The 13,833-nt window shown below is 36.6% G+C and overlaps 1 protein-coding gene across 3 annotated transcripts; it reads right to left on the bottom strand.

Moving 5' to 3' along the window:
* On the bottom strand, positions 1–6,734 carry LOC131615679 (kinesin-like protein KIN-14F). Of its 3 annotated transcripts, XM_058886826.1 has the most exons (16): positions 6,049–6,733; positions 5,648–5,955; positions 5,027–5,386; positions 4,825–4,893; positions 4,489–4,719; positions 4,302–4,383; positions 4,100–4,195; positions 3,837–4,019; positions 3,624–3,730; positions 2,633–2,811; positions 2,354–2,518; positions 2,009–2,262; positions 1,741–1,904; positions 1,471–1,662; positions 545–1,266; positions 2–452 (listed from the first exon to the last, which is right to left on the bottom strand). In XM_058886826.1, exons 1-16 carry the CDS (start codon positions 6,194–6,196, stop codon positions 320–322), a joined length of 3,393 nt encoding a protein of 1,130 aa, XP_058742809.1. In that variant the 5' UTR covers positions 6,197–6,733; the 3' UTR covers positions 2–319. The 3 variants fall into 3 exon arrangements, with proteins under 3 accessions (XP_058742808.1, XP_058742809.1, XP_058742810.1); XM_058886825.1 differs by having other exon boundaries at positions 1–452; positions 2,354–2,811; positions 6,049–6,734; XM_058886827.1 differs by lacking the exon at positions 6,049–6,733 and having other exon boundaries at positions 3–452; positions 5,023–5,386; positions 5,648–5,786.
* Between the last annotated feature and the right edge of the window lie 7,099 nt (positions 6,735–13,833).

The following is a 13,833-nucleotide window of genomic DNA, read 5'->3' as shown; positions in this document are numbered from 1 at the left end:
TTTACCCTCTACTCATCATCATGAACCATCATGTTTATCATATGTACTTGTTCATGATTGATCAGTTATTTATACAATCAAATCAAGGAAGATATGGAGTAAGTAAACCTTGAATAAGAACAATATAAGGCAACATAAAAAAATTGTGTCCTATATATATAGAACAACACCTCGTGACTACAAAGCAGCATGACAAAACACAACATCAGATAAAGATCACAGAAACAGACCTCAAAGACCTTGAGATCTATACAAAGCTATAAGTGGCAATTCAACATGCACATAAAAAACAGTCGCTATACATAAACTGAACTCATCATTATAATACAAAAAACTTTCCTCGTGGCGTCGATCGACTTCTTTTAAGTTCATGCATGGATGAATTGCGACCACTTAAAAGTTTGTTTTCAACTTTACTAGAAGACAATGGTTCAGCTCCTTGCATAATACATCTGCATGTGACCAAAACAAATGCTTATTTATGGTTTTCAATGATAAAAGTCTAACTAAGTAGAAAACTTGGGGGTGGTTCTTTTAGCCATACCTTGATTCAAGATTCTGAGAATTCCTTGAAATGTCGTGACGTTTCTTTTGAACATTTGATGCACTATTAATTGTAGACTCCATAAAGCTAAAATCATTTTCCGGCTCTGAGTAATCACGCTTTCGAGGCGGCTCTACGATTTCATCAGTCTTCCGAATCCTAAAGGGAGATTGTTGAAGATGTCTGGCCTTGACCTTATTATTGTCAGCTTTGCTTTTCCTAACACCAATTTGTTTTACTACTGCAAATGGTTGTTTGAACCGTTCCTCTTCATGTTCTTGATGAACTTTCCTAATGCTTACTTTCTGAAGATTATAGACAGGTTCAGAAATGTTGCCGCCGTGCTTCACAGCCTCTTGTGAATGCAGATACACATTTGAGTTATGTTCTGTAGATTGTGTCATTGTGACAAGAGATTTGTTGTTATGTTCTGTAGATTGTGTCATTGTGACAAGAGATTTGTTTACAGGTACTCTAGCTGGAATTAGATGCTTCAAAATTGGTTGGTTTTCTACATTGTCAGTTTTGATCTTGCTTTTAGTGACTGAACCTCTATCCGTGGAAATTGATCTTCTGATTGGAGGTGATGGTGATCTATTGTGCTTCCCTGAGCTAACTGACTTTTCTTCGGAAAGAAGAGACATTTTCGGTATGGAGTCCTTGTCCATAAATGTTGAGGGAAATCTCGACCTTCTTTGCTTACCCGAAGAATAATTTTTAGCCTGAAAATAGAAATTTTGATTTAGATAATACAAAGTATGCTCTTCACAGACACTTCAAATTGATAATGTCTGGTGTCTAATACGTGTTACTACTACTACTACTAGTATCTGTGTGTCAGAGTGTTCGTGTCTGTGTGAATGCTTCTTAGTTAGTATGGCGTACTAGTACTAGTTAAGTATTATTTTTAACAGAAATTCACTAACCTCGGAGCTTCTATCATCAATGGATCTTTGACTAATTTCAGGCTTCATGCTGCCACTAGTACTATATTTGGGCAAACGGAAAGGTGAAACAGCTCTTGATTTCTGAGATTCTGTTGCATTCCGTGCAGTTCCAGATTTCAATTGCTCCATTTCAGTTTCCTTCCTTTCCAATGCCAATTTGATATTTGAAATCTATAAAATGTTTAGGCTGGTATTTAGCATAGTTCTTTAGAAATTTGCACTAGTTATTATTATGATAGAAAAACACACCTCTTCCTTTAGCTCTCGGATTTCACCAGTTTCTTTATTAGATTTAGCAGCTCCAAGTTCAATAGATGCAACCCTCTCAGCAAACTTCAATGTGCTAATTGTCTCCCCAAAGGCATTGACTTCAGGATTTATATGAACAAACATCAAAGTCTTTGCATGACCACCTATTAGCACGAAGAAAAATAAACACAATGTTAATTAAGAAACTTGAAAATAGAAAATAGAAAATAGAAAATAGAAAATATCGGTATTCAGATTGCATGGTTACCTAATGAATCTTGTAAAACTTGTGTGAGCTTGCTATTTCTGTAAGGAATATGTTGACTCTTCTGCGCCAGAGCCGAGATAACGTCGCCAAGTGCAGAAAGAGATTTATTAATATGTTGTGCCTCTTTTAGTCTCTCTCCAACAGCCTCAGATTTCTCCACTCTCTCACTTCCAGCCAAATCCACGAGATGGAGACAGCCCTTAAGAACTGAATTAGAAACTAAGTCTCTTCCTCTTACATGAATTGTCAACACACTGCAATTAGGTGGTAAATTTTTTTAGCAAGTTAAAATAGTTATGGTTAGAGACTAGTGTAGCCATCTAGATTATGAGGAAGATACTTTACCTATGAGAACGACTGCTTCGTTCATTTAGAGCAGTAGCACCCACGGCACGGTTCTTTTGACCAATTTTCATTAAATCAAGAACATCTTGAGTACAACTAACCGGAACCAAACATGCATCAGGCACATTAAGTCCATTCAACTGAGAGTTGTTTCGTATATCTAATGTATATATTGTCAAGAAAATGAACAAGCCAAAAAGTAAATGTTGTTCTAAAATCAAAAAGAAAGTAAAGAATTTGATGTAACAAATGCAATAAATAAGGTATTGTGAAGGATATCTTCTGTTAGAGCCATCACTGACTAGCAAATCTCTCACTTGTTCATTGTATATTTCAATCATTTGGACGCTAACTTCGTATTTTATTGCTTCTGCCCTTTCCTTTGATATGTGAAATAAGTCGCGCAAAGCCCTATAGTTTACGCCCCATGTCTCTTCGGTCATCAGATCTGGACCACTCTATACAAGCACTAAATTCAGTTAATTACATTGAAGTATGTGCTTCTCCAAGCTTCTCGGAGACCAAGATCGTTGGTTTTTCATTTCCACAAGACAATGTTGTTTGGTCAAGGGATTTCAAAACATTGACCACAAAATCACTGTTGACATGAGAGTTCAACTTTGGTTCCAAATGGTTTGGTTACAAACGAGAGATTGGAGATTTGTGAAGATTTTGGAGATGATAAAGAAAACGAGATGAAACATGAAGAGAAGTTTGATATGGTAAAAGCAGGAAAAACCATATAAACTCTCTATTTTTTTGTTGTTGTTGCTGTGTTTGTTTTTCTCTGAAGTTGTTATGTTTTCAGAGAAAAACAAACACAACAACAACAAAAAAATAGAGAACTTCTATGGCTTTTCCTGCTTCTACCATATCAAACTTCTCTTCATCTTTCATCTCGTCTTTTTTATCATCTCCAAAATCTTCACAAATCTCCAATCTCTAGTTTGGAACCAAACCATTTGGAGCCAAAGTTAAAGTCTCGTGTCAAGAACGTGATTGTGTGGTCAATACTGTTTTAAAAACCCTTGACTAACAACATTGTCCTGTAGAAATGAAAAGTCAACGATCTTGGTCTCCGAGAAGCCTGAAGAAGCAGGTTTACAAGTGTTGAGAAAACTAGGTAACATGGTAATGTGTTCTTTGTAGTGGTGCATGCAATAAAAAAGATTACTGATAGATATATGGAAGTACTCCAATTGAAGTGAATATGTCACATGTGATAAAAGCTAATACATGCAAGCATTTATTTTCGTATATATAACATTACCATCGTGTAGGTCTTTCCGGACCCAGTCTGTCCATATGCAAAGATACATCCATTATAGCCATCTAAAACCGATCTAACCAATGGTTGAGTATCGACGTATATTTGTTCTGCAGAAGAAAAACATATCATCACATATAAAGCTTTACAATATGATAAGAAAGTAGTAGAATATAGTATTACATTATGGAATGATATGTCAAAATTTTACTATACCTTGTGTGGCATTTGTTGCGAACACCTTGTTGAATGAAAATACCTTTCTCGCATCTTTTCCTTGCTTAAGGGGATTCACAATCATTATGTTTCCATCTTCTCCTATATAATCAACCGTAGATTGTCCGTTTGATTGTTGCCCCGGTAAGAAGGGTCTCACTCTACAATAGACCCTAATGGCTCCTGTAAGACAGCATGCTTATTAACATAGATAAATCGTGTATGTGATTGTCGAAAAAGTGTTTATTTCATATTTTACGTACCTTTGAGGTCTTGTACTTGATTATAAAGCGAGCGATTCTCCTCTAAAATTTTGTGGTAGGAAGAGGATGTCACCTCAAGGCTCTTTATATGATTCTCTGAAACAACAGACAACTCAATCAAGATTATGAAAGAATATTTCATCAGAACATTTTATGTGCATGGAGGTAATTTCTCATGGAAAAGTGATTCTTAGATTGTTACCGAGCCGGATCCGTTCTTGGTCCCACTGACGTTGAATCTGTTTGACCTCCTGCTTTATCTCCTCCAAGAAGTATTTCATTTCCTAGAGCAAGAGAAATTTTCATTAGAGAGTGTGTGGTGCTATGCTAATATGATCTTTCGGGATAAAGCGTCGAAAACAGTAGGTGCAACTTTCGCAATAATATACCTCGAGTTGTTTCTGCTGAGCATCAATTATTTCAGCATGTTTGACTGAATAATTGACATTATGCTGAGTACTATTATAGCGTTTTCCACCACAAGTGCAGAATTTAGATAAATCATTCGACGCCAAACTACTTCTTTGATTAAGATATAATGCGATAGCTTCCATGAATTCTCTCTTGGAAAGACAACAACCATCATCCCCTTTCAATATTTTCTTGAGGAAAAATGCAAGCTGCCGACAATTTGTAGAACTATATTTTAGATGATTGGAACAGACTAAACTATCGCCAACTGTAATATGCAATGTTGGTAAAAAGATACATTAACTTTGAAGTACCTGAGTGCCTTGAGAAGCAAGTAATGCGGAGAAGTCCTTTACTATCTTGTTCAGAAATGTGTCAATTACCTACAAAATTTCACCTAATCAAATAAGATTACACGAACCTTTACGCGTGAATTCAATTTCTTAGAAATCAAGCAACAAAACTGGCGTAGATTTAAACAAGAAATTATAACACAACGGAAAAGATCTTACCGACCATTGCATTGAGCGGTAGATCATCAGCCTCATCGGTCTCTCTGACGAAAGCCTGGAGAAGTTTGAGTCCAAAGTGATCAAACAGGAAAGCCAATGCACTTGCAGTTTTGGTTTCTTCAATTGAAACCTCAGGAGACATATGAAGAAATTCAAGCAACTGTTGATACTCCAAGGATTGAGATTCCTCGAGGGACACATCAGTGCTTTCACTTCCCAAATTGGAAGAAGGAGCACCTTTGGGGAGAGAAGTAATTCTGACAGTTCCTCCATACCTCCAAACCCCAACTCCACCTGATAGCTTCCATTCATAGTACCCTTTCAAACAGAGAATGCAGTCCACAACTTTACCTGATGAACCACCCTACAGTCACACAAAAACAAACACTAAACCTCCAAAAATCGAAAAAGTTGGAATTAAAATGGAAATGGAGACACTAATAATTTGGTTTTGCTCCAAATTCAACACCAAAAGCTAGCTCATCATGATAGTTGCTACCAAGCTATAACCATAACTACACATCTACCTAAAGTTTGCGACAACAACACAACACCTGACGGAAATCATGAAAGTCTTTTCCAAATTACTATGTGCATACTATGAATTCAAAGTGCAAGTCCAAACCTTTTCCAAATCAGAAGCTTCAAATGTCAAGAGAGTCATATCCTCAACAGCATCAAGAAAATTCTTCATGTTTTCAAAATACTGAATAGCAGAATGTGCATGTCCCTCCAAAGAATCAACCTCAAGAACATGATTATCCACCACCTTAAGAACAGCACCCGGATTAACTCTATTAAGAACATTACAAAGAATAAGCCCATTCCGAAGAGCACGACAAAACTCTTCCTCAGAAGGTTGTTTACTCAATGTTAAACAAGCCACTTCATCCATTTCTCTAAGCCATTCCGCTGCTTCATTCCTCCTCAACGCTACAAAATCCAAACACAAGACAACATTATAGTATAGAAACAAACACATACAAACATTGTTACATTGTCCCAATAAATGTTTCATAGTGTTACCTGCTTCTTCTGCTTTCCTATGAGCTAATTCATGATCATTGATCTCATCATTCAGATCACTGTTGTTGAAAACTGAACTCTTCAAATTCAATATCCTTTTCGAAGTTGAAGCGAAAATCGAGTTTAATAAGCTATTATCCTGAGGCATACTAGTAATTAATTAGTAATTTGAAAAAGCAGAAAAAGAAGAAGATTTGTGGAATGAGATGAGATCTGAAACAGAAAGTGAAGAATTGAAGAAGGAGAAGGAGTGAGATTCTCGTGAGTTTATTGAATGAGCATTCAAAATGTTACAACAACAAGAGGGTTATATTAAATGTTTGGTTTTTAATGTGAGTGAGTGAGTGTGTGTCCGTTGAGGTTTTTGTTAGTTAGAAAAAAGAAAAACAGAAATGTTTGAAAAAGTGAAAGTGTTTTAATTTGAAAAAAATCGTTGGTGTGTGTCTCTGTTTGTTGTTGTACTAGAGAGGATGACGGTGCACTAACGTCGTAACTGATGTGGCATGTGATTCGGGGAGAGTTGTGGGACCCGTTTATCAACGGTATGATCCGGTTAAATTATGATGGTGAAGTGTTTAAATGGAAAGATGGGTTTTTGAATTACTATAGTGCTTTTCAAAATATAAAGTATGTTTGTAATTGTTTCACAAGGATAATTTTGTAACTTGAATATAATATATATGTTATCATGTTACGGCAAAAAAAAAAATCATATTTCTTGTTGTACGGGTAGATTTATGTGCTTGCAAATAGGAAATTAATGATTATTATGTTGTTAAATGTTTTGATGATTTTATGACGTTGTTATGGAAGTTGGTGGTGATATCTTTTCAACTCTTTGATGATGGTGATTAACTTGAAGATATATCAAAGCTTATTAAGCATATTGGGCTCATTTGAATTTTAAGCATATTGGGCCTAATCACAAATGGGCTTAGGCCACACTGTAATATATAAACTACATGTACTCTGTTTACAATAATGAGAAATAGATTTTACTGTTCATTTCTTTTTCACTTTCAAATTCCGCTTCCCGCCTCATGGCTTCATCTTCATCCAAGCACTGCTTGTAATATGGTATCAGTGTATAAACCCTAGTTTTTTTTTCCTTTTCATACTCACCTTCTCCTTCATCACCATGTCTTCTTCATCTGATGAAGAAACACCTAAAACCACACCCGACACTTCATCCAAACCAGAGGATCCAAGCCTCAACCCAAGAAACCCTTATTATCTACATCCAGGCGAAAACCCAGGCGCAACCCTTGTTTCTCCTCCTCTAGACGACAACAACTACCACAATTGGAGCAAATCCATGCGCAGGGCTTTAACATCCAAGAACAAGATCAATTTCATCAATGGAGTCCTCCTCAAACCGGCTTCCACAAACCCTGATTTCGAGCTCTGGGATCGTGCTAACAGCATGGTTCTTTCGTGGATCAATCGAACGCTTTCTCCTCATATCGCACAAAGTACTATTTGCTTTGACTCAGCGTTTGATCTTTGGGAAGATCTCCGAGAAAGATTTACGAAAGGTAACCATTTCCGTTTCTCTGATCTTTTACGCGATCTCCACTCTACACAACAAGGAGATCGTTCTTTATCCACCTACTTCACGGATCTTAAAATCCTCTGGGATGAGCTTGAGGATTTACGACCAACCCCATCCTGTACATGCCCTACGCCATGTACCTGTGATCTTGCTAAGGCCGTGCGTACATACAAACACATGGAATACATTACTTGTTTCCTCAAAGGCCTCAATGATTCATACCATAGTGTTCGTACTCAGATACTTCTTATGGACCCTCTGCCCAATATCAGCAAAGTATACTCCTTAATAGCACAACAACAACAAACCCCTATTTCTTCCACCACTCCAACAGTTCTTTATGCCAACTCCTCCAATAAACCTAAATCCAAACCTAACCCTAAAACCCCTATGCTATGCACAAATTGTAGCAAAACCAATCACACTATTGACAACTGTTACTTTAAGCATGGCTTCCCTCCCGGATATCGTTCGAAGAACTCTAAAGCTGCAGGAGATTCCAAGACAACCACGACTACAGATAAGGAACTCTCCATCTCAAAGGAGGATTACCAACATCTCATCCATCTCTTACAGCAATCCAGGAAGGATAACCAAAATCCTAAAGCCAATTCAGAGACTGCAGTGATCTTAGGTATTTCTTCTTTAGGTAATTTCCTTCATAACATGTCTGCCTGGATATTAGACTCGGGTGCATCCCATCATGTCTGCCCTTTCATTCAGAATTTTCATACTATCATATGCATTCCCCCTGTTAGCATACATCTACCTAATGGTACTGCTATGACTGTCAATTATTCTGGTTCTATTGTCTTTGATGATAAATTTCAACTGCATAATGTTTTCTATATGCCTGCCTTTACCTTTAGTCTTATATCCCTGTCCAAATTATGCTTAACATCACCTTACACCATCACATTCTCACACACTTCCTGTTTCATTCAGGATGTGTGTACCAAGCAAACGATTGGACGGGTGACACAGCATAATAATCTCTATATTTTGGACAGATTACCCATACAACATGTTAATTGTAATTCCATTAGAAATAGCACCACTTTGAATTGTACTTCCAATTTATGACACCATAGGTTAGGCCACCCTTCATTTGATGTTTTACAAACCATGTGTAAACAATTTCCTATTATCAAATCTTCTAAACTTTCTAATTGTCATACTTGTCATTTATCCAAGCAAACTAAACTTCCTTTCCCTACAAGTCAATCTTTTACTACTAAATGCTTTGAATTGGTTCATATGGACATATGGGGACCTATCTCTCACCCCTCTATGGATGGTTATCATTATTTCTTAACTGTTGTTGATGATTTTTCCCGATATACTTGGACCCTTTTAATGCATAATAAAGCTGAAACTAGATTGCATATTAGAAACTTCATCACTTACTGCCAAAATCACTTTTCATGCACCATTAAGACAATTAGAAGTGATAATGGGACTGAATTCCTCATGCCATCTTACTATGCATCCCTAGGAATTATTCACCAAAGAAGTTGTGTGGAAACACCACAACAAAACTCTATAGTTGAAAGGAAACATAGACACTTTCTCAATGTTACTAGATCTCTTCTATTTCATGATAATCTCCCTAAATTCTTTTGGTCCTATGCCTTATGCCATGCTACTTTCCTAATTAATAGAATCTGTAGCCCTTTATTACAGAATAAAACACCTTTCCAATTACTTTTCCAAACTATACCCTCTTATACTGAATTAAGAACCTTTGGCTCTCTTGTCTATGCATCTTCTCTTCATAAGAATAGAGATAAATTAGACCCTAGAGCTGTAAAATGCCTTTTCTTAGGATTCCCTATAGGAATAAAAGGATACCTCTTGTTCAATTTGGATAACAGATCTACTTTCATATCCAAAAACTGTTATTTCCATGAAGATATATTCCCCTATACACCCAATCATCCTCCACATACTGACAATATAATTCTTGATCCACATACCTCCACCATCCCTTTTTTATTTGATCATATCAACCCCCCAACATAACCATCTAACACTCAAATCACTACTGCAATTGAACCTATACAAATCACCCCTGATGTTCAGTCCCCTACTGCCATTCAATCACCAACATCTTTTCCCAGCATCTCTCAAAACCTAACTGACCAATCCAACACACAGGTGCAGCCTCCAATCCCTACCATTCCTACACAAGATCACCAACCTTTAACTAGAACCTCAACAAGAATTAGGTCTGCCCCTGCACACTTAAAAGATTTTGACTGCAATACTGTTTTTTCTTCACCTTTATATGACATTTCCAAATACATATCATATGAACATATATCCCCTGCTTTCTTTTCTTATATATCTGCTATAACTACAAATGTCACTCCTAAAAACTATAAAGAAGCTAGCCAATATCCTGAATGGATCAAGGCAATGAATGATGAGATTGATGCTCTTACTGCAAATAATACTTGGCAACTAACCACTCTGCCCAAAGGTAAGAAGCCCATTGGATGTAAATGGGTATACAAAATCAAATTCAACTCAAATGGTACTATAGAAAGACACAAGGCCAGGTTAATAGCTCAAGGCTTTAACCAAATCCAAGGTATAGACTACTTTGAAACTTTTTCCCCTGTTGCTAAGCTAACTACTGTAAGATTAATTCTCTCCCTTGCTTCTTCTTTAAATCTTCACATATTTCAACTTGATGTGCATAATGCCTTTCTTCATGGCAATTTGGTTGAAGAAGTTTACATGTCTATGCCTAAAGGCATGAAAGATTCTCAACCCAATGCAGTATGTAAACTTCTCAAATCAATCTATGGTCTCAAACAATCTAGTAGACAATGGTTTGAGAATTTATCTACTGTTTTAACTGCCAACAATTACACACAATACACATCAGACCATTATTTATTTATCCATAATTCTAAAAACTACCATACATTCATTTTAATTTATGTTGATGACATTCTAATTGCAGGTAACAATATGGATATCATCCAATCCACAAAGCAGACTTTAAAGAATCATTTTCATATAAAAGACCTTGGGCACATGAAGTACTTCCTAGGACTCGAGCTAGCTCTCAACAACACAGGCATCAATGTTTCACAAAGAAAATACATACTCGACCTGTTGGACACTGCAGGTTTGCTTGGCTGCAAACCATCTTCCACCCCCATGACAAGAGATACAAGACTCACTTCCACCAACGGTACTGCTCTTGAAGATCCAACACCATACCGCCATTTGATTGGACAGTTAATATATCTACTCAACACACGACCCGACATTTCCTATGCTGTACAACAACTCAGTCAACATATGCACTCTCCTACAGACCTTCACCATTCAGCAGCTATCCGTGTCCTGCGTTACTTGAAATCATCTCCAGCTCAAGGCATTTCCTTCCCAAGCAACTCCACACTTCAGCTCAGAGCCTTCTCCGATTCAGACTGGGCCACTTGCCCAGAAACACGAAGATCTGTAACCGGCTATTGCATCTATCTCGGCGAATCACTCATCTCCTAGAAATCGAAGAAACAACCCACAATCTCCAGAAGTTCAACTGAAGCAGAGTATAGATCAATGGCTTCAACCGTTTGCGAAATACAATGTCTCACCAATGTCTTGACTGAATTACGTGTACCGTTCACACAACCAGCAACCTTATACTGTGATAATGCATCTGCCATACACATTGCCAATAACTCCTCTTTCCATGAACGTACCAAACACCTCGACATGGACTGTCATTTTGTACGCGAAAAATTACAACAAAAATTGTTTCGATTACTTCCAGTTTCTTCAAATCAACAACTAGCTGACATTCTCACAAAACCTTTGGATTTAAAGCCTTTCACTGAAAACTTAGCTAAGCTTGGACTACACAGCATATACCCCAAGCTTAAGGAGGGGTATTAAGCATATTGGGCTCATTTGAATATTAAGCATATTGGGCCTAATCACAAATGGGCTTAGGCCACACTGTAATATATAAACTACATGTACTCTGTTTACAATAATGAGAAATAGATTTTACTGTTCATTTCTTTTTCACTTTCAAATCCCGCTTCCCGCCTCATGGCTTCATCTTCATCCAAGCACTGCTTGTAATAAAGCTCGTCAAGTAGAAGATTTAAGATTTTAGTAAAGTGTTTATATGATCGGTGTATCACACAAAGAACTTGAAGGTTCAGAGTTGTGAAAGAGGAAAAGTGCAAGCTCGCATGGTCGTGTTTGTTTGAGTAACTAGAATCTTGTGAAAATAAGAGAGTAACTCCTAAGCTACTAATGCAACTCAAACACACACACATTTAAAATCTTTGATGAGTATTTTTTTTTCTGTTGTTGCTAAAATCACCTAAAAACATTTTTAGGGTATAGTAATTGATTAGGGAATTATGTGATTAATTGGGAGTTGTTTTTCAACTAAATAATCTATTATTTCTAATGTCAAAATCGATTATTTTGTTTTGTAATGCTCAAATCAATTGGATCAAGTCTCTTAATGACTAGCAACAACTAAATATTAAAACCTTTCATTTGTGGCTAGAACAACTGATTATTCCTATGAGATAATTGATTAGCATAATCGATTATCTCATGTATTTGACTCATGAATTATTTACTTTTTAAGCCAAATTTTCTCCTATATAAAGTAAATCTCTCCTCATTTGAAATAACAGCAAAACTCGGATTTTCCCTATTTTACTCTAAATTGCTACTATCCAACTCTATAAGGTAACTTGTTCCTTTTACACGAGATCTATGTATTTTGATTATTTTTTTTACGTTTTTGATTATGACAAAGGGGGAGAAGTATACTCTCATGGGGAGTAGACTAAAATCTCTACTTAATCGAGAGGGAGTTTAATCACTCCTAATATATTTGTTTATTTATTTTACCACCGCCCTTGAAAGATGTGTTATCATAAAAAATGGGAAAACATGGACCTATGTGCTTCTAGGGATAAAGTTAACAATTCCACAAAAGGTCCTCTCTGATATTTTGATGATGACAATGATAATTAAAGTCGGTGGTGATAGCTTTCAACCTTGATGATAAAAACCTAATGAGAGAAACATCTCACACTTCATCAACAAAAAGAGACTCAAGATTAAAGTGCTTATAAGATAAGGAGAAATCCAACAAATAATCTTGAAGCGTCAGATGAAGTGTGAAAACTCACCAGGTTATGTCTGTCTATGTGTCTGTCTGAGTGACCCGATTTTTTTGTAAAAGTAAGGAATAGCTTTTAAAGTACTAAGGCAAGTCACACACACGCACACACCCCTTAAAAATAGTTTTTAAATGTTTTTATCATGAAAATTATTTTCTAGGCCAATCCAAGTGACTAAGAATATGTTCATTCTCTTTCCAAAGATTTTTGTAACTAACCAATCGATTGGATACTTAACCTAATTTATTTTCAAAACTTTTTCTACCGGTCAGTGGATTGGAAAGTTATGTCAATCAATTGGAGAATGGCTAATGGTTAGACAAGAAATAAGGATAACGCCGTAATAAACTACAATTACTATATATTAAATATTTCCATGTTTGACAACCAACACCGACAACCACAACAAACCACCCACCCTCACTAATAAATCAACAACCATTCTCTGACCAACTCAACCACTGCTACCTCCTTTCCCTCTACCTCACCACCAATCCAACCAACACCACCTGTACCTACATGGGCTATCACCATGCGTAGCATGAAAGGCATTGTTAAACCCCACAATATATTCATCCTAACAATCTCTAAACCGGACCACAACATCTTTTTCATACCTTAAAACCCCAAGCTTGCCTTATTCGACCCGAATAAGAAATCTGCAATGCAATCTAAATTTGATGCTCTTATTAGAAATAAGACATGGGATTAAGTTCCTCGTCCTTGTGATGTTAATCTTATTTGATGTATGTGGATTTTTAGGCATAAGCAATTTTTTGATGGTTCCTTTGAGTGTTATAAGGCTCATCTTGTAGGTGATGACAAGTCACAAGTTACAGGTGTGGATTGTGATGAGACTTCCAGCCCAATTGTGAAACTCACTACCATTAGGATATTACTCACCATTTCTCTATCCAAATCTTGGTTCAACCATAAACTAGATGTACAAAATGCCTTTTAGATGGTGATACTCATGAGACTATTTTCATGCATAAACCATTGGTTTTAATGACCCCCATCATCCAAATTATGTCTATCATTTGAAGAAGTCACTTTATG

The sequence above is a fragment of the Vicia villosa genome, linkage group LG7, assembly GCF_029867415.1.
Source record: "Vicia villosa cultivar HV-30 ecotype Madison, WI linkage group LG7, Vvil1.0, whole genome shotgun sequence".
In the NCBI taxonomy this organism is placed as follows: domain Eukaryota; kingdom Viridiplantae; phylum Streptophyta; class Magnoliopsida; order Fabales; family Fabaceae; genus Vicia; species Vicia villosa.
Note: the sequence above shows the minus strand (reverse complement) of the source record. Positions and strands in the feature narration are given on the sequence as shown.

Bases quoted from the DNA above. Each gene is read 5' to 3' on its own strand.
- LOC131615679 (XM_058886825.1), bottom strand. From the start codon at position 6,196: ATGCCTCAGGATAATAGCTTATTAAACTCGATTTTCGCTTCAACTTCG. The intron at 4,020-4,099 runs GTACGTAAAATA...GCTGTCTTACAG, and splicing joins TCAAGTACAAGACCTCAAAG to GAGCCATTAGGGTCTATTGT. The intron at 1,905-2,008 runs GTAACCATGCAA...TCGTGCTAATAG, and splicing joins AGTTTTACAAGATTCATTAG to GTGGTCATGCAAAGACTTTG.